This window comes from Calypte anna, chromosome 15 (assembly GCF_003957555.1).
Source record: "Calypte anna isolate BGI_N300 chromosome 15, bCalAnn1_v1.p, whole genome shotgun sequence".
Lineage (NCBI taxonomy): Eukaryota > Metazoa > Chordata > Aves > Apodiformes > Trochilidae > Calypte > Calypte anna.
This window is the reverse complement of record NC_044261.1, coordinates 11,606,809-11,632,370: the sequence shown is the minus strand read 5'-3', so window position 1 is coordinate 11,632,370 and position 25,562 is coordinate 11,606,809. Positions and strand designations below refer to the sequence as shown.

At 44.2% G+C, this 25,562-nt stretch overlaps 1 protein-coding gene across 1 annotated transcript; it reads left to right on the top strand.

Annotated features, from left to right (window-relative positions):
- The first annotated feature begins 164 nt into the window (after positions 1 to 164).
- Positions 165 to 23,643, top strand: HORMAD2 (HORMA domain containing 2). The gene is made up of 13 exons (XM_008501508.2): positions 165 to 270; positions 1,644 to 1,734; positions 2,444 to 2,588; positions 3,893 to 3,956; positions 4,907 to 4,943; positions 6,195 to 6,215; positions 6,929 to 6,955; positions 8,410 to 8,477; positions 11,452 to 11,603; positions 12,181 to 12,434; positions 13,250 to 13,358; positions 14,484 to 14,548; positions 23,539 to 23,643. Exons 2-13 carry the CDS (start codon positions 1,684 to 1,686, stop codon positions 23,641 to 23,643), a joined length of 1,098 nt encoding a protein of 365 aa, XP_008499730.1. The 5' UTR covers positions 165 to 270; positions 1,644 to 1,683.
- The last annotated feature ends 1,919 nt before the right edge of the window (positions 23,644 to 25,562 follow it).

Here is a 25,562-nt window from a genome sequence, read left to right as displayed (position 1 = left end):
CCCCCCATACTTTTGAGACTTTCAGAACTCCACTTGGAGGCCGCGTCCACTATTTTAGGGCCTGCAGCGGCCTCGTGTCGCTCTGGTAAGAGGCGGTGAGTGGGTGAGGTCCCGGGGAGGGGGCTGCAGGGCTGGTGGTGAGCAGGTTGGTTTCTCCCGGTAAATACTAATTTTCTACTAGTTGTTTTTATTTAGAGTTTCTTCAGAGCAGGAGAGCCAGGCCTCCCTCTTTCCTCTGGCAGTCCCGGAGCCAGCAGAAGCTTGGCCAAGGTGAGAGATGATGCTGGAGGGCTGGGGTGGAAGAAGCACATCGGGGGACGTCAGCTCAGTCTAAGTGGTGTTTCTTTTGTACACTACATCGATTCTAGGTGTAGCATGTTGTAGAAAACATGCTTCCTTATTTCTCTGGCTCACTTAAAACAGCTTTATTTGGCTAATAGGCTCATGTTGGAATAATGCCTTTGCTTTAATTGCATTCCAGTCCTGTTCACAGTGCTTCACCAAGCATGAGTGTGGAAAAAAAAATTATACTTTCCTAAAATATTCAACATATTAAAAATTTTGCAGGTGTATATTTGTTCAAATATACTTTTATAGCTGTAATCTCTCCTCATTACTAAACAAAGTGCTAAATTTAGCATAAAAGCTGTCAACATGTTCCAATCAACATGTCTTAGTGACTGCCAACAAATGGAAATGAGGCTTTCATGGAAAAAAAGGCTGTAAAGGTTCAAATGCAGAACAAGATTAGATTGACTGTTGTGATAACAGTTGCCTGCACACTGCATTAGGTCATGATTTAACTCAATCCACTGTGTTTATGCTATGATTTTAATTGTTCATAGAAATATTGACTGGCTGTGGACAAGGCAATGGTCCTCTGGGGACCTCTTGGTGTTTCCTTTCATTAATGTCTCCCTGTTAGCAACTACATGTTGAGCTCTCCCATTTTTCAGAGCAGTTAATGTTGCCTCGTTAATTCCATCTAATGGAAGTTTTTAGTCAAAATGTCAGGAGGCACAAGATCAAGCACCACACCAGAGTGCAAGATGTGTAGTGTCCACATTATTGCCTTTATCAATCAGCTTCCCACTTTTGGAAAAAGAGTATTTCTCCTCTTTAATCCAGGCTTGTCTAACAGAGACTGTCTTCATTGAAACTCTGTGGACTTCTCTCTGTTTTGGTTTCTTTTTTCCTTCTTTCAAGGTATCTCAGCAGGATCATTCCCTTATTCTGGCTGAGATTGATGTTGGTGCACTTCCTCCTTACCCTTGCTTAAATATTGGCTGCTGTTGGCAGACTTCCAGTTCTCTCACATTCCTTCACACTTTTTAATGGCTGTATGAATTAACATTTGTGGTTTGGAATATGAGAAATGCATTTTGAAGGATAGGTACAGCTGTGGCCTTGAATTTCAACTACTATTGATCGTTGTACTGCTGAAGAGAGTTTTCTTGTTCTGCAGACTCTCAGATGGTGCCATGAAGCATTCTTGGTTTGCCTTGTTTTAGCTGTCCTGGCTGGCAGTGAACTCTCAGACCTGAGTAAACTGACAGATCTCATCCATAGCTGAAGGACAATGAGAAACAGCAATGACTGTGTATTTTCCAGGTGTTTCTTACCTTCTTTTTTTTTTTTTTCAGGTTTCAATTACAAGTGGAAGGCAGGGCTGTGAATTAGAGGATGGCTACTCAGCAGCTTTTACAGACTAGGCAAAAGAAAAAGCCCACTAAGGTAAAAAACTTGAAATGTGATGGTACTGACAGTCTGAGCTCTTGGTTTTGGACCTGGCATATCTGTACCTGGTGAGGTAGGAACACCTTCTGTTGGCTGTGCTGTTTTTGGTTGGATTGTTTCCAATTTAGTGAGTCCAGGAAGGTGCAGCATGAGACTTTGACATGTGTTTGACTCAGGGAGTGTGCCCAGAGCTTTACAAGCAGGAAGAAAACTAACAGAGGAACTAAATTTAGTGTTCTTTCCACTGAGACTGTTCATTTATAATCACACAGTGTTCAGTACTCATGTTAGCTCCAATCCTAGATCTGTGCTGTTTACAACCTTCAAATCACTCTGAAAACCAGGGCTGCCTACAGCCATGACAGGTTCAGCTGGCTGTCAGAGCTCAAAAAAACCCTGTGTAGAGCTAAACTGGCAGAAAACTCTACACTTTTTTTTTTTTTTTTAGGGGTGGTTGTCTGGTAAGTGGCAGCATTGGTGCAGTGGAGGGGGTGGGAACTGTGATTGGTGCAGCTGTGATAAAAAGAAAAACCAGTACAGTCTGCTGCTGAGTAAACCTGCTAGATCTATTGATAATTATCCTTAAAGCATTTAATACCACCCTAACCTTCCACCTGCTGAGAGTAATTTCTAAATAGAATCCCTATGTTACACTAAAACTGTGCTTTTTTTTTTTTTTTTTTCTTCTTTTTCCCTTCTTTTTCAGGAATTAGTGTTGTTCCCCAGTGACATTGCCACGGAGCTCCAGTCTGTGGTGCTGGTGAAAAGACTCCTGGCCATCTCAGTGTCCTGCATCACCTACATGAGGGGGCTGTTCCCTGAGAGCTCTTATGGAACTCGCTATTTAGATGGTAACACTTCCAATTTGTGCTGAATTCTTATTCCTGCTTGCTATGTTTCAGCTATAATCTGCTTTACAGGGGAGCTCCCAGCTGCTCACATCATCTGTGAGTTCAGTTGATTAGGAAAAGAGCTAATGGGTCCTCACAAGCCTGGATGGTGCTTCTGGAGCAGATAAAACTGAAAGCACAGAAAGCAGCCTAGAGCTACTGACAACTTGTGGTTTCTCTGTTCAAGTTTTTTGGGGTTTATAATAATTTCTTGTTGTTCCCAGCCCCATCAGTCAAGTCTCAGAGTCAGGAGAATGACTAAAAATCAGTGAGTTTTCAAAAAATTAACTCTGATTCATGTGTTTTATTTTTGATTGTTGAGTTCATGAGGTTCACATTTTCAGCTCTCCTTTTGAGCCTGAAAGTAGATTTTGTTGGTTTGTTTTATTGCTGTTGAATTTCAGTGAAAAATATTTCACATAACCACAGATGCTTCGGGAATCAGAACTTCATGGACAGAAAAATAGCTTTGATAACTGTAGGCTCTACAGTCTATAGGATCACAAGGATTAGTGATGCCATCAGTATCTTGATGTGCATACAGGATGTGTGAAATGTCTCCTTACATTTTGATCTGCTTCTGCATTTTTATTGAGGGACTTGTCCTGAAGCATGGTCACAGGCACTTGGTGGACTTGGTTGAGAGCACAGGAAATCCCAACTTGGCTCTTGATCACCTAACCCTGAAAAACCACTGTGTAATCTGATGTCAGGTCTTTCAGTTGCCTTGTTGGTGGGGAATGTTAACATCTGGCCTGTTCCTGCCTCTGAGGGCTCCTTGAATCCTAAGCTGTTACTCATTCACCTCTTCACTTGCAGGAAAGGTTCCCTCCAGCCATTCTGGATGCCTGAAAACAGTTAGAGGAAGCTGTGTGGAAAAGCTTAACAGTAGTAGTTGATTTTGAGCACAGATGTTTACCTCATGGGGCTGTTGGTGAAGTCTGAATGCAGCAGTGAAGGTGTTGTTAGGGAAGTGTGGAACAGACACGAGTGGAGAAGAGGAGGGGAGCTGCTGGTGTTCCAGAATGCAGCCATAACTCTGGCACTTCTGGAAGAGCCCAGAGCATCTGAAGAAGGTCTTGACATTTGAAAAGGCAGCAATAAGCTTGTGTCAGGCCACCTGGTGGAAACCCAACATTTCCTCTCAGGAAGGACCACCGGATGAAACATTTTATCCAAAAAAGGGAGGGTGACTGCCTTAGTTTCAGTGTTTGCCCAACAGCTGTGATAAGGATTGTAACTATGTGCTAAATCTGGTTTTGCAGACCTCTGTCTCAAAATTCTCCGAGAAGATAAAAGCTGTCTGGGATCACTGCAGATAGTCAAGTGGTAAGTGAGTAACAGTGAAACTCAGACAAGATTGTGCTGAGTAGCAGGACCTCTACCCCTTGCCTTCTTCTTCCTGAATTTGAGAAGATTGTGCCCAGTTGTGCTCTGGGCTGTGCCAGGGCAGCTCCTGCCCATGCAGCCTGGGTGCTGCCCCACGCTGACCAGCATCATGAGTTCAAGGTCTGCTGAAGAGTTGGGTGAGGTCATGGTCATGGTCATGGTCTGGAGAGAGGGGAAAGAAAAGCATAAGACTGATGTTGTTGTTTGCTCTTTCCCCCTTTTGTAGGGGTTTTTAGCTTGCTTTTTTAGTACCTACAGTATGTTATCTGCATGGATATTTTGTGTCCAAGTAGCTTACAGCTTCCTTGTGTGATATTTAGGTTGTATTTCAGAGTTGGCCTGTTCCCAGCTGGCAGAGTCAGGCTTTGATGTGCTAAGGAGATACCTAGCTGCACATCCTTTGACTCAAAGAGTAAATATCCAACCATTGCTACCTCAAATAGTATTTACTACTTTGAGAAGGTCTGTAGCTGTAAGCCAGGCATCAGATAACAAACTTTTACAAGACCAGACATGTCAGACCAAGTTCAGATGGAAGTTTCAAGGCTGCTGGGAAAAGAGCCATCAGAGGTCCAGCCAGGGAGGCAGAACAGAGCAGAGAGCCCCTTGGAACCAGCCCTGGGCCTCCAGTCCTTGTCTTTGTCAGGATTTAAGTGGGCCCAGGCTGACAGGATGTGGCCCTAGAAGTATAAACAATGCTCAAATGCAGAAAGGAGGACAGTGCCTCTATGATGGTTGACCTGAAAAGGACTTTACAAGCCCAAAATGTTGCTAGCTGTGTTGTCCTAATTCCAGAGAAAATGCACTTTAAACTGGATCTAATGAGCATGTGTTTACAGATCATGAGATAAATATTGCTGCTTAGTATTAACATGTTTTTTCCCTGGCAGGATTCAAGGTTGTTTTCATGCTTTGGACAGGCAGTATGTAAGTTTTTTCATGTTTGTTTGTTTTGTTTTGTTTTGTTTTTTTAGTGGACTCTCTATTTCTCCATAAAATGAAGGAAAATCTATCTTTTCCTCCCTGCTTTGGACTTTTCTTTAGTGCATGCACAAAACACACGTTCACAGCTGAGAGGCAGGAGGCTGACCTGGAGGGAGATTTGGAACTTTATTCCTTGAGGCCATATATTTCCTGCTGCTCCTCTCCAGGCTTGCCTGTTCATAGTGTGTGAACTGATTTGCAGCCTGGAATGGATTTCCCTGAGTTCTGTGTTCCACATTTGCCTTCTCTAAAGTCTGGATAGAGACACTGCCTGTCACAACTGAGATCTTGATCTCCATGCCTGTTTTCTTTAGAGAGGTTCTTCTGTGCTTCTGCTTTCTTTCATTTCTTTTTCTTCTTCTCATCTTCCCTAACCCTCTTAGCTTTTCCTCTTGGGTTCAGCACTTAGTCCTGTTTGGGTGTTTTGGAAGGTAATTAACTGAGACAGGTATATAACTGGTTCCAGAACAAAATCACCTCATAAGTCATCATATTCCTGGCTGATTGTCACAGAAAAACTGCTCTGCAGAGGAAGAAGCCTTCTTGTCATTTCTGTCAGCTCTGGGCATCAAACCAGCTCTCATCTAGATCAGTTGAGGGGGTGTTTGTTGCCATGCTGATATCAGATGGGTTCTGACACATCAGTGCAACTGTCAGCATGCCCGAGATAATTCAGGGTGTTGTGAACTCAGTTTGTTGATTGCTGACAGTTCTAGGAGATGTTTAGTCCTCTGCTGTTTTTGCAAGGCATAAGCCGGTTGTGATTTGACAAGGATTAAGGAAGAAACAGATATGTAAGGCATCTTCTAAGGTTGTTTTCCACGGTAGTCCCTGCCATAGGAGAAATTAAATACCTTAAGGGTGTTTCAGAGCAGAGGGCAAATATTAGTCTTCAGCGGGGATGGCTGCTCTTGTAAAAGCATTTTAAATCGTCAGAGCCTTTGGGGAATAGTTTAGGAAGAGTCCCCAGGAGCTCTGTCTGAGTGTGCTGAGCATCTGTTGTTGTTTTGGGACACTGCACACTGGCCACTAGGTGTTGCTGATGCTGTGCCGTGAGCAATGCCCAGGACTGTAACTCGCAGCTAGTCGAAAGTATCGATCCCTTTCCTGAATTTGATTTCAAGGTCTTCCTTTTCCTTGCTCTCCAAGGTTAGATTTTGATTCTGTGTTGTGTTTCGTTTTTTCCCTCCTTAGTTACACGTTGCTGTCCTCGCAGTAAGTAAATGAATGCAAAATGAATAAAGGTGTTTTTCTTCCCCCTGCTTCAAAGAGGCAGAGTGAAGGTTGTGTCAAACCCATTTGTGCCTTTCTGAAAAAGGGAAATCAAAACCAATGCTGTTTTTAACAGTGTTAAAAACTCTTTCTTAAATATGGCCAATACAAACCTCCTCGCCTGTGAGGGAATGTTTTCCTTGATATCCCAGACTTCTTGAAGCCTTACAGCCATCCTTAAACACCTAGAAGCACTTTTGTGTGCTTCATATCATTGCTTCCTCTTGCTTCCACCTTTGGAAGCTGCTGTGGCTTCTCCATTTTCCCCTGGAAAAGAGTTCTCCTCATGAACCTGCTCCTTGAAGAACCCCCCCCACTGGTGGTTACATGGCAAGACCAGGAGCTGTGTTGTGCCTCTGCTCTGTTTATCATCCCAGTGGTTAAATCTCAGACATCAATAGTTGCCTGTGAGGACTGGAATGGAAATTAACCTCATTCCTCCACAGTTAAACAAATGACTATATTCTACCTGTCTTTGAAGTGGTAAGTGCTGCCTGCTGATAGGGGAAGGCTGTTTCTCAACCATTCCTTTGTCTGATCCCACACTAAAGACACAACAATTTCTGCTGTAAAATGAAAATATCATTGTTTAGTCACTTTTCAGTGGCTCATGTTATCTCAGAGGAGAATGCCCTCACTGTGCTTTCTTACAACAGATTTACACCAATCCCAAGGAACCGGAGGTAAGGAAGAGTCTTAATTAATCTTTGAGGCAGCTGAAGGCATGGGTGAGCAGATTTGTATTCAGAGTGGACTTGCAGATTTAAATTCTACCCTGACATAGCTGCTGGGTGACCCTGTTTCTCTTCTTGTGCCTTCACTCAAGAGTGACAGCTCAGTGAGCTGGATGGTGATCAAACACTCCCACCAGGCACAAGGCTGTGGGCCCATCCAGGGCAGCTAATGGGCATGGTGGCAATTTTGTTATTCCTTCCTGAAGAGAAGAAATGGGAAGTTCAATATAATTATCTTTTTGGACAATCTTTGTAACAGCAGCATTGAAAAGAAAGCTGGTGGGGTGGTTTGGGGGTTTTTTCCTTCCTTTTTTTTTTTTTTTCCTTCCTTTTTTTTTTTCCTTCCTTTTTTTTTTTTCTTCCTTTTTTTTTTTTTCCTTTTTTTTTTTCCTTTTTTTCTTTTTTTTTTTTTTTTAATGTGAAGAAGTTTAGGACAGAAGTTGTGAATCTCTTTGGACCTGGGATGAAGGTGTTGCACTTGCCCTTTTGCTGTTCTCTGTGGTGTTGCTGTGGGGACAGGCAGTGTGGAGGGACACAGAAGCAAGGTGCAGCTGCAGCCTCTTTGCTCACCTAAGGACAGTGCTGCTGCATTGCACCTCAGCTTCTGAGCAGAGGGCAGGAGTTTAGGCTGTACCAAGGCTGGGCTAAGGAAGGTTCAGAGTTAAGGGCTCAGCTCAGCTCCTAATCGACCTCATTGCCTCTGAGAAAAGTGAATTATAGGCATGGAATTGGACCACAATAGAGCCCTTCTCTTGTGGTGAAATTCTTCCTGATTATTTTCTTCTCTAAAATAAGAACAAATCCTTACAAATCCTTATTCCTTTTAAGTGCAAAAGCCACTAGTCGTTTTTTGTTATTATTTATTTATTTCTATCACAAAACTCTGAGGCCAGTGAAATCCAGAGGCTTTTTACCCATGCAGCCTGGTTTACGTTTCCCAGTTGGAAGAGCCCTTCAGGCCCTTGTCTCCATGCAGAACTCTGGGCCAGGCTTCCTTGTGACACTGTGTCACCCGTGAAGCCTCAAATTTTTCCTTCCAGAAAGGGAGGAGGTAGGTGAGGTGTGATGGGTGGCTGGCCCCCTTACCTCATGAGCAATTTAGGCTGGGGAGTCAGGCCCCCAGAGGAAGGAGGAAGTTGTAAACATTTTTTTTATTGATTATTTTTTTTTTTTATTTAATGCTTGTTTGGTTGTTAAAAAAAATTGCCCAAGCCTCTTGAAGCAGTAATAGCTGTTATCATGTCATCAAATTAATGCTGAGCTTTCACATCACGTTGTGAAGGGACACTGCTAAGATCAGGACACTGCTAAGATCAGGACACTGCTAAGATCAGGACACATCTTTGCTCATGTCACTGACTCAGCCCAGCCTCTTCTTTTCCCCTCTCCTTTTAAATCTCCAGGCAGTGACTGAGCTGTATCGCTTCAAATTCAAGTACAAGAAGGAGGTGGCCCAGATGGACATCAGCAGGTACTGGCTTGGTGTTACTTCTCAGAATGACACTGTGCAAACTGGCTGCTTGAAGCACAAAGAAACTGCACTTATCAGTTGAGTGTGGCCCAGTCTCTCAGCAGCTGTAAACACCCTGGGAGCTGAGGAGATTCACCCTGCAGGATGTGAGCTGCCAAGCTGATGAGGAGCAGGGCTGTTACAAAGCAGTCAGGCACTTCAAGTGCACCAGAAGTGCATTAAGGGTGATTTAAGGGTGATTTACAGAAGGGTGTCTAATCAGGCCAGCCATGCAGAAACCAAGCATCATTGTTGAGCTTGCTGCTGTCTCAACTAATAATGAGTGTTCCTCCACTTTCCCCTTGTGCTTTCAAGTGCTGAAGCTTTTTCAGGTTTGTTCCCTTTTGCCATGATCTTGCACACAGGATTTTTTTTTTTCTTTGGGCATTTGCATGTGTGTGTGTTCTGCTTCAGCAGTCTTGTGTGGGTGACCTGAGAGAACTTTCAGTTACAATGCCTGAGTTGATGATGCAAAATGTGTGGCAGGAAGCAGCAGCTTTTTGCTTTTTTTTTTTTTCTTTACTCTGTAAGATGTTTTAAAACTGTTTAGCAGGCCATAATCCTGTGTGGTTTAAAATGAATACTATCAAAGGCTGCTGGCTATAATCAAAGAAAAACAATTAATTGGTCTTCAGTTTGCTTCAGAAATGCTTCTGCCATTAATGAGAGGTGGATAACAAGAGAGCTCTGCTGTCTCTTTTGCTCCTCCTGCAGTGTGCCTTTAGCCACTCTTTCTCTGAACACATCCATGTAATTTGTAGGAGGTGGCAAAGTGATTTTCCATTGGGAAAATCTGATACTGGCTCCTGGTGACTGTATCCTCTGGTTCTGCTGTGAAGCTGCTCTTGGTTGTCCTCACTACACTGGGGGAAACAGGAGAGCTTTGGGATCCCGAATATAATAGATAACTCTTTGCTTTTTTTAAACCACCTTTACTCATTAATTCCTAGAATTAGCCACAGTCCCCTTATACAGCTCTGCATCCCTTGCTGTCCATCGGGCTGTCCAAGGAGGGGCTCAGCAATCTGCCTGTGTTTGTACCTGCTCTCTTGAAATTTCATTGCTGCTCTGAGGCTTCAGAGTCAGTGGTATGGGATTCCTGGGTGCTGCTCTCTTCCCTCCATGACACTGCTGCTGTTGCAGGATGGTGCCTGTCCCTGCATTCTTTACCCAAGTGATGTCCTGGCATTGGTCATTCTGTCAGCTTTACTATCAGCTCCCTGATAAAACCACTTCTAGACACCTGAAAGTTTTATTGGTATGCCAATTCTGAGCTCATTATTCCATGAGAGAGGAATCTGTGGGTCTGCATCATCCTGAGGGAAACTTTCTCCTGGATGGTCTCTGCCTTATTTTAGGAGTAATTTCTCACCACTGATGCCAGTGCTTCAGAGAGGTTCATTTCCTCAGCTTCTACCTTTTGACACATTCCTGCATCCAATCCCACAATATTACTCCCATATTGAACTTGACCTGTTCATTCCTATGGAAGTCTCATCTCTTTTTTTGCTTGTACTCTTCACCCTTACTCTTTCTATTCCCCTAATCCTAAAACTTAGTATGATGGAATCATCCAAGTTGGAGAAGACCTCTGAAATCAAGTCCAACCACCATGCCCAGTTAACCTTGTCCTGAAGTGCCATGTCTGTGTGTTTTTTTGAACACCACCAGGGATGGTGACTCCACCATTGCCCTGGGCAGCCTGTTCCAGTGCTTGAATACTCTTTCAGTAAAGAATTTTTTTCTAAGATCCTAATATTTCCTAACATCCTAGTATTTCCACTTGTAAAGGTGATGTGTAAGAGAATGCCTACCTTCACTTTACTCCCCCAGCTTTTTTCCTCTCCCTTTATATACATTTATGACCACACAGGATTGGATCTGCCAGCAGTGTGCTCAGCACAGAGGTTTGCTGCCAGCAGTTTGAACCCTACCAAACTATAGCTTACAAATTCAAGCAGTTTTCATGAGCTGAGAAGCTTCAAGGTTCAGAGGAAATCAGTCTTACCAAAGCTGTTCCTTCTATTCAGTCAAACTGAACCCTGGGATCCTCTCTGCTCTCTTGGGTTATTTCCTGCTAATTAAGTTGGGATGATTATGTTAGGGACCATCCAGTCTGAATATTGTGTCCTCCACCTGCCAGTGAGCTCCCAAAGTTCCCATGCAGGAGCTACAAGTTTTCTATGACCCCTTCTCATTGAAAGCTTAGTAAGTTAAGGTTCCTTAATCATGTGGTGATTCAGCTAGTCCATCTTCAACCATTTAAAGTTATCTGGCTGAGCTAAGCTGCCCAACTCATTTACCTCAGTGGTCAAAAGAAACAAACTCCAGAGGGTGATTTGTCCCACTCTTGTTATCTCAGTCTAGACTGCTTGCTCAGGCCAGCCAGCTGACATTTGGGTGGGTGAAGAAGGTGAGAGGAATGCCCCTTAGTCACTTTTGAAACATATGATTCTGAGCTCGTTTCTTCTTACACAAAATTGAAGTGAGAACATGCTATTCACTTCTCTTCAAACTGCAAAATGGACTTGAAAATAGCCCCGGTGACGAATCAGCTTTCTATGGGATTCTCACCTCATTCCTCTCATTCCTGAAATTGTTTAGGTGAAAGGCACTTGTTTTTTATGGTCCTTTGATCCAATTTAATCATTTTCAAACAAGTGAGTCATGACATTTGTATAATGGGGTCCATTGCCCCAGCTCCAAAGTCTGTTCAAATGTAAATGCCGTTCCTCTGAGTTTAGAGCTGTAGTTTTTGCTGATGCCACCTCATCCCTGGAGTCTCTTTCACTTCCCCGTTTCTCTGGACATTACATAAAGGCATTGCAGCTTTGTCAGTGGTGGTTTCAAGTCAGTGGATGTGCTGTCTTTGTAATTAGATCATGAATATTCATGACTGAGGAAAACAAACCTGTTATTCTTCTTCTGATTGTAGCAACCAGATGAACTCAGTGAAGGGGGTGTGTGGTGAGGATGTGAAACAGGCAAGCAGGCTCCTGGTCCGGAGGCTCTACCTGCTGCTCCAAAACCTTGGGCCACTTCCCAATGACGTTTCCCTGACCATGAAACTCCTCTACTACAGTGATGGTAGGTGGAGCACAGGCTAAAAGTAAAGTGGGTGAAGTGGTAGAAGCTGTTAACAGGTAAGAGTGAACAGTGGTGTAAAACACAGCGAAGCCTTCTGAGACTCAGTGAAGGCAGGTGCTGTTTAAGAAAGGATCAAATACCCATGCAAAAAGTACAGCCATGCAGTGAGAAAAGGAGGCATCCTTCTCATCACAGTTTTGCTTGTTTGGGTTTGGTTGGTTTTTTGTTTTGTTTTGTTTTTTAGGAACAGGCATCCTGAGATTATCAGGTTCTGCTCCAGAAAGCTGAGCACATTAGTAGTATCTCAGCATCCTTTCTCAGCATTCATTCTTTCTTGGAGCTCCTTGATAACATTAGCTCAGCTCATTTTTTCCTTTGGTTTCTCTCCCTTCTTCCTGAAAAAAAAAAACCAAAACCCAAACCCCAAAACCAAAAACCAAAACAAACAAAAAAACTGGGAATATCTTTAGCAATTGTTGTTACTTGAGGCTGATATGCACTTGTTCTTTATAAAGTAGATTAAGGATAGATGGAACTTGATTTCTCAGACATCACTGGTTTCTTTCTTCCTGTGTAGTAACTCCTGAAGATTACCAGCCCCCAGGCTTTAAGGAAGATGGCAGCCCTGGTGATCTGTTTTTCAATGGTGACCCTGTCAACCTGAGAGTAGGGTCAGTCTCCACTGGGTTCCACCTCATGAGAGTCAGAGTGACCACTGAAAAGAAAAGAATCAGGGCAGTCAAAAGCAACCTGATCCAGGAGAGTGGCCCTACTGAGATCTGCCATCAAGGGTTAGACTGTGAGGAAGAGGAAGAGGAAAGGAGCACAAAGGTATAGAAGCAGCTCTGTTCTGTTCTTGCTGAAGGAATGGAATGTATCTAGCAAAACTCTCATTAAAAGCAACATATTCTCAGCACCTGAGCTGAAGAAGGTTTTCAGCTTGTGTAGGGCAGCAGTGCTACAGCAGGTTGAAGGCTGACACTGGAAGTCCAGAGATGTAAAGTGAATTTCATTCCAGCATATTCACTGCCTCCCTGAGTCCAGAAGTGGGCAGAGACCCAGCACATGTGTCTGCATGCAAACACACATGCACACTTACACACAGGCATGAAAAAAATGGAGAAAAATGCAGAGTTTTGCTGTTCCATTTGGCATTTCTCAGGACTAAACCATGCTCCACGGTCTTTGGTTGGGATTCTTTCCACCTAAAAGGTGAATGTTGTGCCTAAATTCTCTAGGCTGCCCTGGGTGCCTCGTGGAGGACGAGGAGGAGGCATCCTTAGCAGGTAATTCAGATGATTTCCTTAGACACCAAGGTAGGCCAGAATGAACCATCCTCTGGTATTTCCTCTCTAAAATGCCAAAAGGGACAGCCCGGACTGGTTGCTCAGACTTTACAATTTAATTTTAGGTGGTGAGTGCCAGGGAATAAACCCCAACATAACTAATTCCTGAAGAAGCCATTTAGGTTGGAATTCTGTCTTTTCTTAGAAATTTTCTCTCTTGAAAGAGCCTTGGGAGAAGGAAGGCCTGGACACTGGGGACCTGTGAAAATCTCATCCCTATTATTGCTGGGTTCATGGATTTACAACCTGGGTGTAATTTTGGGGTTATACTCTTAAGACAAAGCATCCTTTGCTTTACAGAATCACCCTCTCCCTGTCAGAGCAGATTCAAGTGAGTGTGGACAGGACAAAAGTGACATCCATCCAGACTGGAAAATGGAAGAATCTTCTTGTTCCCTTCAAGATTCAGGTAAGTGCCCAGTTTCAAAACTGAAGGAGCTTGTGCTTGTGACTGTATCCTAGCATAATATTTAGGTTTTATACTTGCTGACAGATGGGTGAACAGAGTTTGTCAGTCTGTTTGCAGTTTATGTCAGATCAGCCTGAACTATTATAAGGGGCTTACTGTATACGTTTGGTTTGTTAACAGAAACATTCCATTTTTATTGATATCTTTCCCCCTCTTTATTTCAGCAGGTTTTTTTCAAATACAGAGGAAATGCACAGCTCATCAGTACCAGCCTACCTGATCTACATTTTCACCAAAGCTTTTCCAAGCTTTTTCAAAAAAGTGAAAAGCTTTTTCACCAAGTTTTCCTTTAGCTGTTACAGTTTGATTTTGCCCATGTCTTCCATATCAGAAAACACACATGAAAAGACATGGGGAGAAAAACAAACGAAAAAAAAGCCTTTTCTACCACTTCAGTCAACCTGGCTCCTGCTTCCTCTGTGTTTGACCTTTGAGGCTCTCAGATATAGCCTGTGAAACAATACCATCTAGTGACAAAATGGTAAATAGCATTCCTGAGCTCCCCAAGCAGAGGAATGAAGAGGTTTGGCTGCCTAGGAAGTCACCTTCTCAGATTTTTCTCCTGCAGATTCTCTGATGATTAACCAGGGGTGAACTCACCTTTCCCACTGTGGGGATACTAATGGGATCTCCCTTCTCTAGGCAGTTCCCAGTGATCATGAAATTGAAGTGCCTGGGGACCCTCCATCAAATCTTACTGGAGTCAGGTCAATGGTTCTTAGTCAGGGGAGAGCTCCCCTCCTTCACCATCCCCCCTCCACTCTCAGGTAGAGCACATGCAGACATAAGTTTTGTTTTCTTAGGAAACCAGGTTAAAATATAGTTTAAGTTTCAATGATAGGAGCTGCTGCAAGTTGATGTGTTGCACACTCAACTGACACTCAATTCTGAAATCTGTTTCCAGGAAAAAATTGCCTTTGGCACTGCCACAGGTTACACAATTTCAGATCAGGCATGGGATTTTCCTACAGTGGTTCAGTCAGGCTTCTGGATTATTTTTTTTTTTTAAACTAAATGTAGGGTTTTAACTTCAGAGCTAATTTTAATATGATGTTTGGATTGCAGGTGGGAAGAAGATAACAGGAATAAAGGAGATGGGTGGGGTGCCTTGCTCAAGAGCATCTCAGCAGGTGAGCAAATTTTAGTGGCTGTAAGAGACACCAGGCAAGGTGGGATTCATTGCCACAGAACTTTGTCATCTGGGATGCTACAAGATTTAACTAAAATTGGTGATTTATTGTGTGGTATCAAACTACACAGAGGCTGCAAGGTATTGGGGCACAGGGAAGCAGACGAAGGAAGAAACTTTCTGTGGTCATCTTATTTCATGTACATCCAGTACAAGGATTTGGTCCTGTTCTCTGGCTTTGGCACCTGTGGATTCCACATGCAGACTAAAGGGATCAGTGTCCCCACCAGGCTGGAGTAACCTTGTGTGGTTTTGGATTCAGGTGCTGAAATGCCTTCCCTTGTGGTAGGTTTGTCTGTGGCCTAACATGGTCTTCACCTCTCCTTTCTCTCCTCTTGACTGCTCACATGTGAGTCACAGGTATTTACTGGATCCTCTCCCTTGTTTGGCTACCTCCCTAGGATAGGAAGAATTATCCCCTGGGGGTGCTGATCTCTTTTTCAGTAGTTGTTGGGGCAACCCAAAGAACTAATGTGGAGACCAGACTTGTAATTTTAGATACATAAATTTATATGAAATTAATTCTATCCTGAAGGCTGTCCAGGCTAACCCTGAGTTAGAGCTTCAATTCTCAGGCTTGTGTAGAGGTTTTTCCAGTGGCAGGGCAAATCTCTGACTAGCACCATCCTTGCCACTTGATCCTTCTCCCATTCAAATCAGGTGAAAATTGTGTGTGAGCTTGAGTGTTCAGCAACTGAATCTCTGCAGGGTAAGTAAATGAGAGTAGGAAATTGCTACTAAAATTTTCCCTGCCTCTGTTGAAAAGAATCCTGGGGTGTCTAACCCAGACAGCAACTGGAGACTACAACTTAACTTGTCATTCAAAAGGCATCTGTGAAGTATTTGCCTTGACTCTGGATCTAGGAAATGAACTTTTGTGCCTAGGCTGGTATTTTTCAAACTTTAACCACATTTTTTATTTGGTGTCACATCCTCCAGTTTCCTTCTGCTCATTGTTTATTCTGTTGTCTGTGTGAAAACAGGAGCCTTTTCTGTTTGTAACTCCTGGCTGTCACGCTGAGTCATGCTCTGACATTCTTTTGGGTCTGTCAGGATTGGAAGCAGAGTAGCAGACACCTCTCTCCTGCAGCATCTGAATTCCATTAGACTACAGCAGCAATAGTGAGAGTGTCTGAAGGTGGTGGAAACTGCTGCTGAAAGATGGAAGAGTCACTTTATCCATCAGATGCATCCAGAGACTTCAAAAGGAATAATCCCAAGCCCACTGCCTGGTAGATTCTACACGTCAGAGGGGGTTTTTTCATATTCTTTGATACTTTTTTTTAAACCATCCTAGCTTAGGAGATGGATAATATTTCAGTCAGTTTAGGGAAAAGCTAAGTCAAGTCACAAGTTAAACACTGCAGATCATCATTGTAAATCCAGTGCTAATAAAAATTTGACACTATTTTCCATATGAGAGGGACTTTCCCTGCTTTTCTGAGGGAAGTGGTTAAAACAAATGACCATTGTGTATTCCACTTGTATCAGGAAGCCAAATTGGTGAGTGAAATTTGTCTTAAAGAATGAGGACAAGTTTGGGTGGATGGGAAGTCTGAGTTAGGTGTTATCTAACGGGGTCAAGTGTAGGTAAGATGGGGAGAAGCAGTTCTGTTGGAGTGTGAATGCTAACACCTTGTTGCTATCTAGATTACAGGACAGTCAAGTTTTCCATCTGTCAGGTGTGTTCAGGGGAAGCTCTCTGCTTTAAGGAGCTGGAAGGTCTCCAAAGTGACTTGTCTTCTGGATTTTGGAGGTTATTCAGCTTGGTGTGTAAGAGACCTTGGGGAACAGCCTAGCCTGGGACGTGGAGCTCTGCTTTTTGGGGGGGACACACATGAGCCCTTAGGCCTGCAGTGCTAGTGCTTGACTTTGAGTGTTAGGTTTCCATCAGAAGCAGCTCTCCTTGGACAAACTCACTGGATGACCACTGACATGCCAGCACTACTGTAAAGGAGCAGAATGGTGAGGAAAAGGCAAAAAAGGTCTGGGGGGAGATCTGCCCTTCTGCTGGCAGTGCAGTGTTGTCTGTTCAGCTGTCCATGGAGCAGCACCTCCAGGAGTGGAGTTTAAAGGTGCTCTCTGTTAAGCATTCAGGACAGGATTTTCACAACTACCTAAAGCAATTTGGAGTGTCCCAGAATTTGGTATCTGTACAAGGATTTGATATTCAAGAAGTGCTGAGTTGAAAAATGTGGGACCCCCAATCACAAGTTGCTTGTGGAAATGTGGACGAGCCCATTACTGCCCTTCATCTGAAGGGAACTGCTGTGTTCTGCCTGGTTCCTTGGTTATCAAAAATCAAAATGGTGCTGCTGGAGCTGAGTTTATTAATTATTATCTTCCTGATCTTTAGTTCTTCAGGAAGACTGGGAATGAAAGCATGAAAGGCTTATTTTTATCCCATCAAGATGGGAGAGGCAAAGGATGCAGATCTACCAGAAGAGAAGCAGCTCTCCCTGTCCAGCCAGGGCTGTGACTGCCCTTTGGAAATGGCCATGGAGAATCTCTGACAGAGCTTTGCAGCTTGGAGGAGAATTTATATGTGCTTACCTGGCTCGTTATCTGCAATCTCATGATTGATGATACTTAGGATGAAATGAGAGATTGCTCTTGCCCAGCAAAGCATCTCTGTACTTAATCATCCAGAGTTAGACACCAGCATGTAAATGAGCTCACCTCTGCTGGCTGCAGGAGCCTTCTGCTGATTGCATCAGCCAAGGATTTGGCCCCATCTGCTGTCTCTCTGCCTCTTGCTACTTCCCACTGGCACTCTAGGTTTTTGGGAAGAGTTGGGTACAATAGGGAATTGTTGCCCATTGATGTAGCTTATAGAAAGCTGCTGATGAGAATGGCATCCTGCATTGAACTTAGGAGAACTTCTTGAATTCTTGAGCATCCTCCTTTATCCTTTTGTCAACGTTTTAACATTCTCATCCTGCCTGTTGATTTTGGTAAGCTTCGCCTTCATGGAAGCAAATATGTTGTGGCAGAATGACTTTGGAATGAAACAGAACTCAATGCTGAGTAAAATCTGACCATGTGGACGCCTCTGCAGGCTTTTATCTCCCATCAGGAAGCTGTGGGCTGAAGTTCTGGGGTGGTCCTTACAGCAGTCTCACTGCAGAGAGCCCTGAATCACCTCTGACCGAGCCTGTGCCAGAGCTGGAAATGGTGTGGTCCTATCAGCACAGCACAAGTCCCTCTGCCTCCCAAGTTTCTGGCTTTGTTAGCTAGCACCAGACACTGCTTAAGCTGCTGGACTGGCCATGCTTGTGCTAGGAAGACTGTTGTTGGACAGGAGGAAGGGTGTTGACACTTGGTGTTGTGTGGACACGATCAGTTTGGCTCAGGGGTCACCGCGTTGCCTGCTCTGAGCATCCTCCTGCCATGCGGATCAGCTCTCTCTTAACTGGTGCTGTCTGAAGGTTAGATGTCTAGGGAGGGATTCAGACCCAAATGTTGTAAATCAGTGCTGCTTTGGACCTCAGAGGAGAGCCTGTCTGGCCTCCAGCTGCTGCTCCCATGCAGAAGACTTGGCTACCTGGCCCAGACTTCCTTCTCCAAGGGACTCTGTCAGTGATGGAAAGCAGCGTGAGCACAGTCTTGACTGGATAACACACTGTGAGGTAGATCTGCTGTGTTTGCCAGCCAGCAGTGTCCTGTTGGTGCCAGGGTCATGGTCATCCTGATGGAGATTCCTGTGCTCTTGCTGAACATCCCTGTTGTAGGCAGCTTCTGTCTGGAGGTGAAGGTCAATGCAAGTGGATTCGATTGCAGAGGAACAGCTTGGAGATCAAGACCTTTGTTGTCTGATTTTTCCCAGGCAAGCCCCTTTTCAAACTGCCATGACAAAAAGCAGTTGAAGGGTGAAGCTGGCCATTTGCAGAGTGATAGGAGAACATTTTTCTGTGGCAATGTCATTATCTTGAACTTTTGCAGAAAAGGAAAAAAACAAAACACAAAACCACAACCAAAAAAACAAAAAGAAAGGTTTATCTCTTAACTGTCTATCAAGAGAGCTGTATCTGATGAGAAGTTCCCAGAACATTTTCTCCTCCAAGCCAGCTGAGGCTATGCAGACCCAAACAATACAGAAAGATTGAGAGATGAGCTTGCCTCTCCTTCCTGTGAGCTCAGGCCATGCTGGGAGGAGTGAGACAGGGAGGTCAGGAAATTCCTGGCTGCTCTCAATTCACGTCAGATCCTTAGCTGTATCTTGGGGCCATTCATCCCTTGCATGAGTTATCCCCGTCTAGTGTGTAGGAAACAGTTTCCTAGTGATCTCTCTTCATTCAGAGGTGAGGCCCATCACCCTACAGATCTCAGGAGATTTAATTCCTGCGCCCTCACATTCCCCAGGGACATCGATGGGAAGACGTGGAGCTTCCGTGCTGGCTGCCTTTGCTTGTGTTCATAACATCCATGTGAGCAACCAGACTCTTGAGGGAAAGCTGCATAAATCAAGGTTGGACAGATCTAATATCCCCCCAGGGACTGAGCTGGGGAGCAGCCTAGTGGGCAGAAGGAGTGTCCATTGCTTTTCACCTCCTCAGTGACAGTGCTGTCATCTTACAGGAGGAAGGTTTCCAGTTTGGGGAGGTGGGATGGGATTGTGATCCTGCAGTCAGAATGGCCAGCACAGCAACATGCAGGGTGACTGAGGGCCCTGGAAGAGCTTAGATGGAGAGGGGTTGATAATTTTTTTCTTTCACCAGGTATTTTTGAAACCACTTTTTGGGGATTTTTTTTAACACTCTGGAACAAATGTCTTCAATACTCCTTTAAACGCCACCAGATACATGAGAGACAGAGGAGGCCTGTGCAATCTCCAGTTTGCAAAAAAAAAAAAGCTTTAAATGTCAGATTTTAACAGTGAGCTATGGAAAAGGAAGAGGGCTAGTGATAGTGATGTGTTGGCATGGCTTCCTGGGGACAAAAATATGGCAAGTTTCCACCAAAGCACCACAGTGAGTGTCTTTCATTCTTCCACCTGCATAAGTTGGCTTTCATGCTAACCAGCATGATTCTCCTCCACTTGTTCAGATGAAAATCACTGATGTCAGTGTGATTGCTTTGCTGGAAACTGATATCAGACCAGTGCTGAGCCCTGTGTTGAGTGCTCTGCCCTCTCAGAATCACTGAGGTCAGCAGGGACAAGTGGAGATTGGTCATGTCCAACCTACCTGCCTCCAAGCATCTTTCTCAGGACTTTGTCCAGTCAGGTGTTGAATATCTCCAAGGCTGGAGATTCCACAACCTCCACTTGTGCCAGTGTTTGCACTCTTAGTTAAAAAAAAAAAAAAAGATTGACCTTAAATGGAATTTCCTGTGCTTCAGTTTGTGTCCCATTTCCTCTTGTCCTTTCACTGGACACCATGACGTGTCTTGTGAACCTTTTGCTGTGCTTGGGGAGCATGGAGCAGGCAACTGTCAGTGAGTAGGTGGGAATTATTTCCTTCAGCCCAAGATATTCACCAGGGATGCCTCAGGTCTTAGGGGATCAGTTTAGAGAGTCTTAATTTTTGAAAGTGGCAAGTGGTTGCTGTGCTGTCACCTCAGTGTTCCCTGCAGCTGAAATCACAGGGTGCATCAGGCAGCATCTCTCTCTGATTAAAGTTTCCTGATGACAACAGAAGTCCCCTGCAGATTCTGGGTATTGCCCCAGCACCTGAGGATCATTTTGTCTTATTTCAGCACTCAAGTCTTGTATCTCAGTCCATATTCTTCTGGCTCCCTTGATGGAACTGGACTTCTTTTAACATTCATGTGCTTCTGAGTTTGTAAGAATAGCTACAAGGTACCAAACTAAACACTCTGTGTCCCTGACAAAAGGAACTCTTCTGAGGGCATAAAACTTGCCAAATGCCAAACCTCAGCATGGGGCAGGCCAGGGACAAAGAGGGCCACAGCCGAGTGCTCTTGTGCAATTTTAGCTGTTCTACATAGGATGCCTTGGGAAGCAAAACACATGTCAGAAGAGCTGTAAATTTGCTTCAATTTATGTTGGGATTTTTTGGCCAGAATACGTGGGGACGCTGGGGATTGGAAATTGCAGAGCAGAAAACTAAGTCCTGATTTTGTCTATCTAAGAATAGCAGCGTAGCTGTGGTCTGCTCGTTCTGTTTCTTCCACCAGTCTGCCTTGGGAAGGCTTTAATCTAAGTCTAATCTATTTTTAGCCTGATATCTTCTCCAGACAATGTGCAGCTGTCCTGCTAGTTTTATGCCAGAAATTAGTAACACTTGTATGATTCACAAGTTGCCTGTATTTTTTGACAGAAAAATCCTGTGGCAAAATTTATTTTTTTTTAATTTTTTTTTTTTTTACACACAGTACAGTGGTGTAAAGCAGGAGACTCAAACTCCCTGTGTGCTCATGACTTAGAGCCACAACTACCCTTGGACTCGGAGTCAGGAGGTCACAGGTCTGGTCCTGTCTCTGCTACTTGAGCTGGGGCTTGCCCCACCTGTCCTGCTGTCAGGGTGAGCATGCAAAGGCCTGGGTGCTTTTATGGCACTAGGAAGCTGAGGGCCTGCAGTGGTTGTGCAAGACAAGAACTCAACATTCACCCAAGTGCAAGCTCTCCCATCAGTCATTCCAAGCCAAGCATACATGGGAAAAATCAGAATTCATCAACTGGGGCTTTGATTGGATGTTTAGTCAAAGGGAAGGATTTCCTGCTTTTAACCACACCGGTTAAGAGGTTTACTTTCTGGTTAAGGTCAAATAAACATCTGTAGGTTCTGACTTAATCTGATTCAGAGCAATATTTCTGGAGAAGAAGTGTTTGGTTAAGGATGGGACCTGGAAGTAGGGCTTGGGGTGAGTTCCTACATGTATTTGTAGCAGGGCAGGGGCAGGACAGGACATGTTGGCTTTGGTGAAATACCTCACACAGTTGACATCTTACTCACTCGGTGGTGCTTGTCTGGAACACTTGATGGCTTGCATACATGTTATTGCTCTTGTCATCTCAGATTCCTGTTAGGTGGGCATGCTGCCTGTGGGGAAGGGGAGGAAACCCATCAGAGAGTGGCTTCTTCGTGACCAGCTGCTCGTTGTGGCTGTTTGTCCCACCTCAAAAGCATCCTGGCCATGCAGAGAATTTAGGAGCAGTAGCAGAGGGGTAAAAACTTTGCTGAGTAGTTGCCTGTGTGGCAGAAGATCCATTCGTCAATGGAGAAATAAAAGTGGTTTATTTCTCCTCTGGTGGTTTGGGCTAGTATGGAAGGAGAGCTGCCTTACTCAGGGTGCAAACCCTGCAGCTGGAGAGTTTTTTGGTTGCTGTGATTCCCTCCTCTGGGCCCTTCAGTTCAAAAAGAAGGAAGCAGACAGGTTAAAATGATGCCAAGGAGAGGAAAGTAAATAACTACCTGAAGTGCCAGTTTGAGCAGCTGGATATCAGGGCAGGAGCTGTAACAGAGATCCACTCATCATTCTTTCCTCAAACAAATACACCTTGAGTAGTGTTGGAAGCTATGTGGAGGATGAAGGAGAACCTGCCTGTCCCACTTTGGCAGGTCCTTGCTTTCTGTTTTTATGGGAAGGAAATTGTACTTTCTGCACGAAGCAATATTGTGTTGCTTATAATGAAGAGGAGGGAAGAGGGGAAGAAAAACAATTTGAAGGATGATAGAAAGGCAAAGTGAGGTTGTTTCAAACTATTATGCTGTTAATCCATAAGCAGAGTTATTTTCACACATTAGAAAGACCATTGCTATGCAGAGATTACCAAAGCCTCATACCAAGGTCAGATAGAAAGAAAGCCTTGATGACGTGGGTGGGGAATTCTATAATGACCACATCTTGTAATCTGGAGACCTTGTGCTTCTCCCTAGGATGCCTTCTGGAATAGCTCTTTATTAACTCCTTGTTTTTATCCTGCTTCAGTTGTGGTATTTATCATGTTTTATGGTGAAACTGGAGTGAAGATACCCCTATTTTGGAGCAAGACCTCTTTCCCCTCTTCATTCACCTCATTTTCACCCCAATGAACTTTCTTTTGGAGGGCAAGTTGGAGCAGTGTGCTGTGGTGTGTCCCTTCAGCTCAGTTCCTGTGAGAGCAAGAGAGTTCACATTGCCAGACTGTGTGCTCTGTCCCTTCTGGGTGGGCAACAACACACGTTACTCTCAGCAGCTCCATATTATTATTGTAAAAATGCAAATATGTCATGTGATAACAAGAAGAAGTGAGTTTGTCACTTGGCACAGCCACCACTTCAGCTGTTGCTGCTGCTGTCCTTCTCCCTGTGGACTGTCTGAATGGCCTGTCCCATTGACCCATTTATATTCCAACAGACACTTATCTGTGGTTTTGAGCCTTTCAGTTTGTAGGCCCCTGAATATTTTTGAGGGAGGTTTGTGTCTTTTGTTAAGCCTCTTGGAAAAAAGCTTGCTTTGCTGAGTTATTTTTCACAGGCTCACAGGTAGTCTTGGAAGTCTGAGATGGACCAACTTGTGCTGCATTTCCCTGAGGTACAAACTGAGGTATTGTACATCTTCTCCTGAAAGGGTTTTCCAGTGGCCACAAATTTGACATGTGCCTCACTTCTTTTGCATGCTTCTGTGATTATCTGAAGTTGTTGCAAAAGTCTGTGCCCTATAAGCTATTACACTTCTCAAAGGTCTCCTTGCTCCTGGTGTTTTCTGTCGGTGCTGGGGAGCTGGGTTGTGTTCCTTGTGCCACCAAAATCATTCTCTGTCCCTGAAGCTCAACCTGTTCTTTTCACAAATCTTACAGTCCCAATTCCATCCAGTATTCCAGTTTTGATTCCTTGCCTAAGTGCTTATTCTGGAGAACAGGATCACACTGAACAAACCCAGGAGGATCCAGGAAAACCCATTGTAGTTTTAGAATTTGTATTTCTTGACTCATCTGGCAGGAGCCTGTACCGTGAGAATGATCACAGGTTCTGATGTTTCTTACAGATAAGCTGCCTGAACCTTGCCTTTAGCCAGGAAGAGGTAACAGGACCTAAGAAGAAAAGGAAGGTCAGTGAACCAGAGAAGCCACTTCTGGAAGGCAGGAAATGATGTTCATTCTGACACACAATACATTTTGGAAGGTGTGAGTTTGCATTGGCATCTGACTAGTGAAGAGCTTTACTGTCTTTAGTAGTATTTAACTATCTACAGTATTTAACTCTTCCACATACCAGGGATATATTTCTCCATGTTTATTGGTCTAGTGCAAAGCTTGGATTATGACGAGCAAGCAGGCACCATGACTGTCATGGCATTATCAACCAACACCACTTGTCTGATGTTCTAAAGTTGAGGATTTGTGATTCCATCTGTGTGGTCTCTGTGTCCTTCTTTGTCTCCGTCTCTTTCTCTCACCTCCCCCCAGCCCTGGGCTAAATTTCCTCCTCAGTGACTGGATCATCCTTTGCCACTATGTCACCAATATTTAATATAAATTTAAAATAATTTCAAGATAAACTCTATGAGGTCTCACTGCCAGCGAGCGACAAGTCTCATGATTCACTAAATTGTGTTTAACTTTATCCTATCAACTACTTCTGGAGCATAGATTTTTTTTTTTCCAAAGAAGGGTTTTTAGCTATATTGAATACAGAGATAAAATAACCTATACACAGTTTCTGCTGGTGCTGTTACAAGTCATGTTGCTATGACTGTATTATCAGATTGTTCTTGAACCAGCAACCCACCATGTGCCAAGGGGATTAGGTAGTTGGGTGATATAAATTGTGTTGACAAACACCACGTTTAAAACTTGACCTTATTAAAGGTACCTCGTGGTTGCAAATACAGGTAAGGAGAACAGCAAAAGAAAGTAATCCCCTGTCCTTTGGAGCACAGGTGCTTTGTGTCAAGAAGGTTGCCTTGCAGGGGCTCTGTCAAGACCTAATGGCTGTTACTGGAGCAACAAAAATTGTTTTCTTTTTAAAAAGATGTTCAGGGAAGTGCCTTTGTAAATCAAATACCTTGTGCACAGTACAAAAGAAATGCTGAAATGTGCAACAGTGAAGAAGGGAATGTGGTGCACTCTCTTCCAAATGTAATGTTGATTATCTGAAGTGTTCTCATCTTACAGGGATGGGGAAAATCACTAGAGGTCAACAGAGTGGTGCACCCAGAAGTGTAACAGCATCCCTGTGACAGGACGAGGGGCAATGGGCACAGGGTGGAACTCAGGGAGTTCCATTTAAACATAAGAAAAAAAAGTTGTTACTCTGAGGGTGACAAAGCACTGGCACAGGCTGCCCAGGGAGGGTGTGGAGTCCCCTTCTCTGGGGATATTAGAAACCCCCCTGGATGCAGTCCTGGGTGATGTGCTCTGGGTGATCCTGCTTTAGTGGGAGAGTTGGACTGAATGATCTCTCAAGGTCCCTTCCAACTCTGATGATTCCATGATTCTATGATCCCTGATATTTCAGATAAGCAGCAAAGGTATTTCAGGACAGGCCTTGCAGAGCAGCCGTGGTTTGGGATGTGAGGTGTTTCTTCTGTGGTGTTTATCAGGCAGCTCTGCAGAGAGCAGTGAGGACATATCTAGGGTGATGGTCATGTCTGTGGTGTCTGCCTGAAGGACCTTGTCCACCAGCCCTTGGCATGCCAGGTTCCTTATCACCATTACTATGGTCATGTCTTCTGCTGTGGCAGTGCTTGGGGCTGGACATCTTCCTTACTGCTGAAACACTGATCTTGGCTGGATAAAAGGTGGGCATTGATGCATCTCTCTTGTGCTCTTACTCTGATTGGCCATCTGGAAGAGCTGAAAGCCAGTCTAGAACTGGCTGATGAAGCAGAGATAACGTTGAGGCTCGGCACCCTGAGATATTCAGTCAACTCCTTCTCCAGGTAGCTGGGTGAGGCATTGCAGCCCTAGTGCTAATACCACAGCTGTCCTTCCTTGGCCCAAGGCAGACAGACCACTGCCTGTCCCTCACCCTGCAGGTTTTGTGCCTTGATGCCTATTTCACAAAACT